The sequence below is a fragment of the Merops nubicus genome, unplaced genomic scaffold (assembly GCF_000691845.1).
Source record: "Merops nubicus isolate BGI_N331 unplaced genomic scaffold, ASM69184v1 scaffold50922, whole genome shotgun sequence".
Lineage (NCBI taxonomy): Eukaryota > Metazoa > Chordata > Aves > Coraciiformes > Meropidae > Merops > Merops nubicus.
Genome location: NW_008595286.1, coordinates 1 through 1,181, shown reverse-complemented (window position 1 = coordinate 1,181; position 1,181 = coordinate 1). Strand labels below are relative to the sequence as shown.

Here is a 1,181-nt window from a genome sequence, read left to right as displayed (position 1 = left end):
GGAGAGCAGATCCTTGCTCCATGCCTAGGAGCAGGTGGCAGGGGTGGGATGCTGCACTGGAGCCCGGTGCTGAGCCCCACGAGCTCTTACCCTCCTCCCCAGGATCTGGTTGATGGCAGCACTCTCCTTCAGGGTGCACTCTGCAATGACCTTCGCCCGCATCTCTTTCATATACAACATGAAAGCGTTCAGGGGCTTCTTGATAGTGGGCTTCTTGGCTTCCTTCTCTCTCTTTGGTTCTGGTTGAGGTTTCCTTGGTGGGACCGAAAGAGAAACTGTCAGCATCAGAGCCACCCTCCAGCCCAGCTGCCTGCTGGCACCAAGCTCAGCAGAAGACTTGACACCAAACCCACTCAGCAGGTGGGGGCCTGAGCTCTGCACTTTGGATGCAGACTGTTGCTGATGGAGGCAGAGCTCAGTGCTCACTGTCCTCCCCTCTGTGCATGCATTAATAGTGAGGAATGAAGTGGGTGTTAAGGTGCCAACAGAATCCCAGCATGGTGGGGTTGGCAGGGACCTCTGGAGGTCATCTCATCCAACCCCCCTGCTCCAGCAGCTCACCCACAGCAGGGTGCCCAGGGTCACATCCAGGCAGGTTTGGAATCTCTCCAGAGCAGGAGACTCCACAGCCTCTCTGGGCAGCTGCTCCAGGCTCGTGCACTCTCACAGGAAAAAAACTTTTCTTCCTGTTCAAACGGAACCTCCTGGGTTCCAGTTGGTCCCTGTTGCCCCTTGTCCTGTTGCTGGGCACCACTGACCAGAGTCTGGCCCCAGCCTTTTGCTCCCTGCCCTTTCCTGTCCTGGCACAGAGATGCGCCAGCCCCTCAGCATCTTCCTAGCCTGCACTGGACCCTCTCCAGTAGTCCCTTGTCTCTCTTGCCCCGGGGAGCCCAGAAGGAGACAACACTCCAAAGACGGCCTCGCTAGGGCAGAGCAGCGGGGGAGGAGACCCTCCCTGGACCCACAGCCCGGCGGGGGACCCTCCCCCCCAAACTCACATGTTGCGGTCATAGTGCTCCATCTCCTGCTTGCCGGAGTGGGGCACGATGGCGGGGTGGGGGATGCCCGTGGTGTGCATGCCAGAGCCCAGCATCAGCGGGTGGGGGAACCTGCAAGGGAGAGGGGGTGAGCGGCCGGAGCCCCCCGGGCCCGGGGCCGGCGCGGCGGAAGCGGAGGGGAAG

General features: G+C 61.0%; 1 protein-coding gene across 1 annotated transcript; it reads right to left on the bottom strand.

Annotated features, from left to right (window-relative positions):
- Positions 1 to 90: 90 nt before the first annotated feature.
- On the bottom strand, positions 91 to 1,109 carry LOC103768829 (transcription factor 7-like; the record flags this gene model as incomplete). The annotated part of the gene is made up of 2 exons (XM_008935985.1): positions 91 to 253; positions 999 to 1,109. Coding segments are annotated over 2 exons (274 nt in total), but the record flags the coding sequence as incomplete, so codon positions are not given.
- Positions 1,110 to 1,181: the final 72 nt, after the last annotated feature.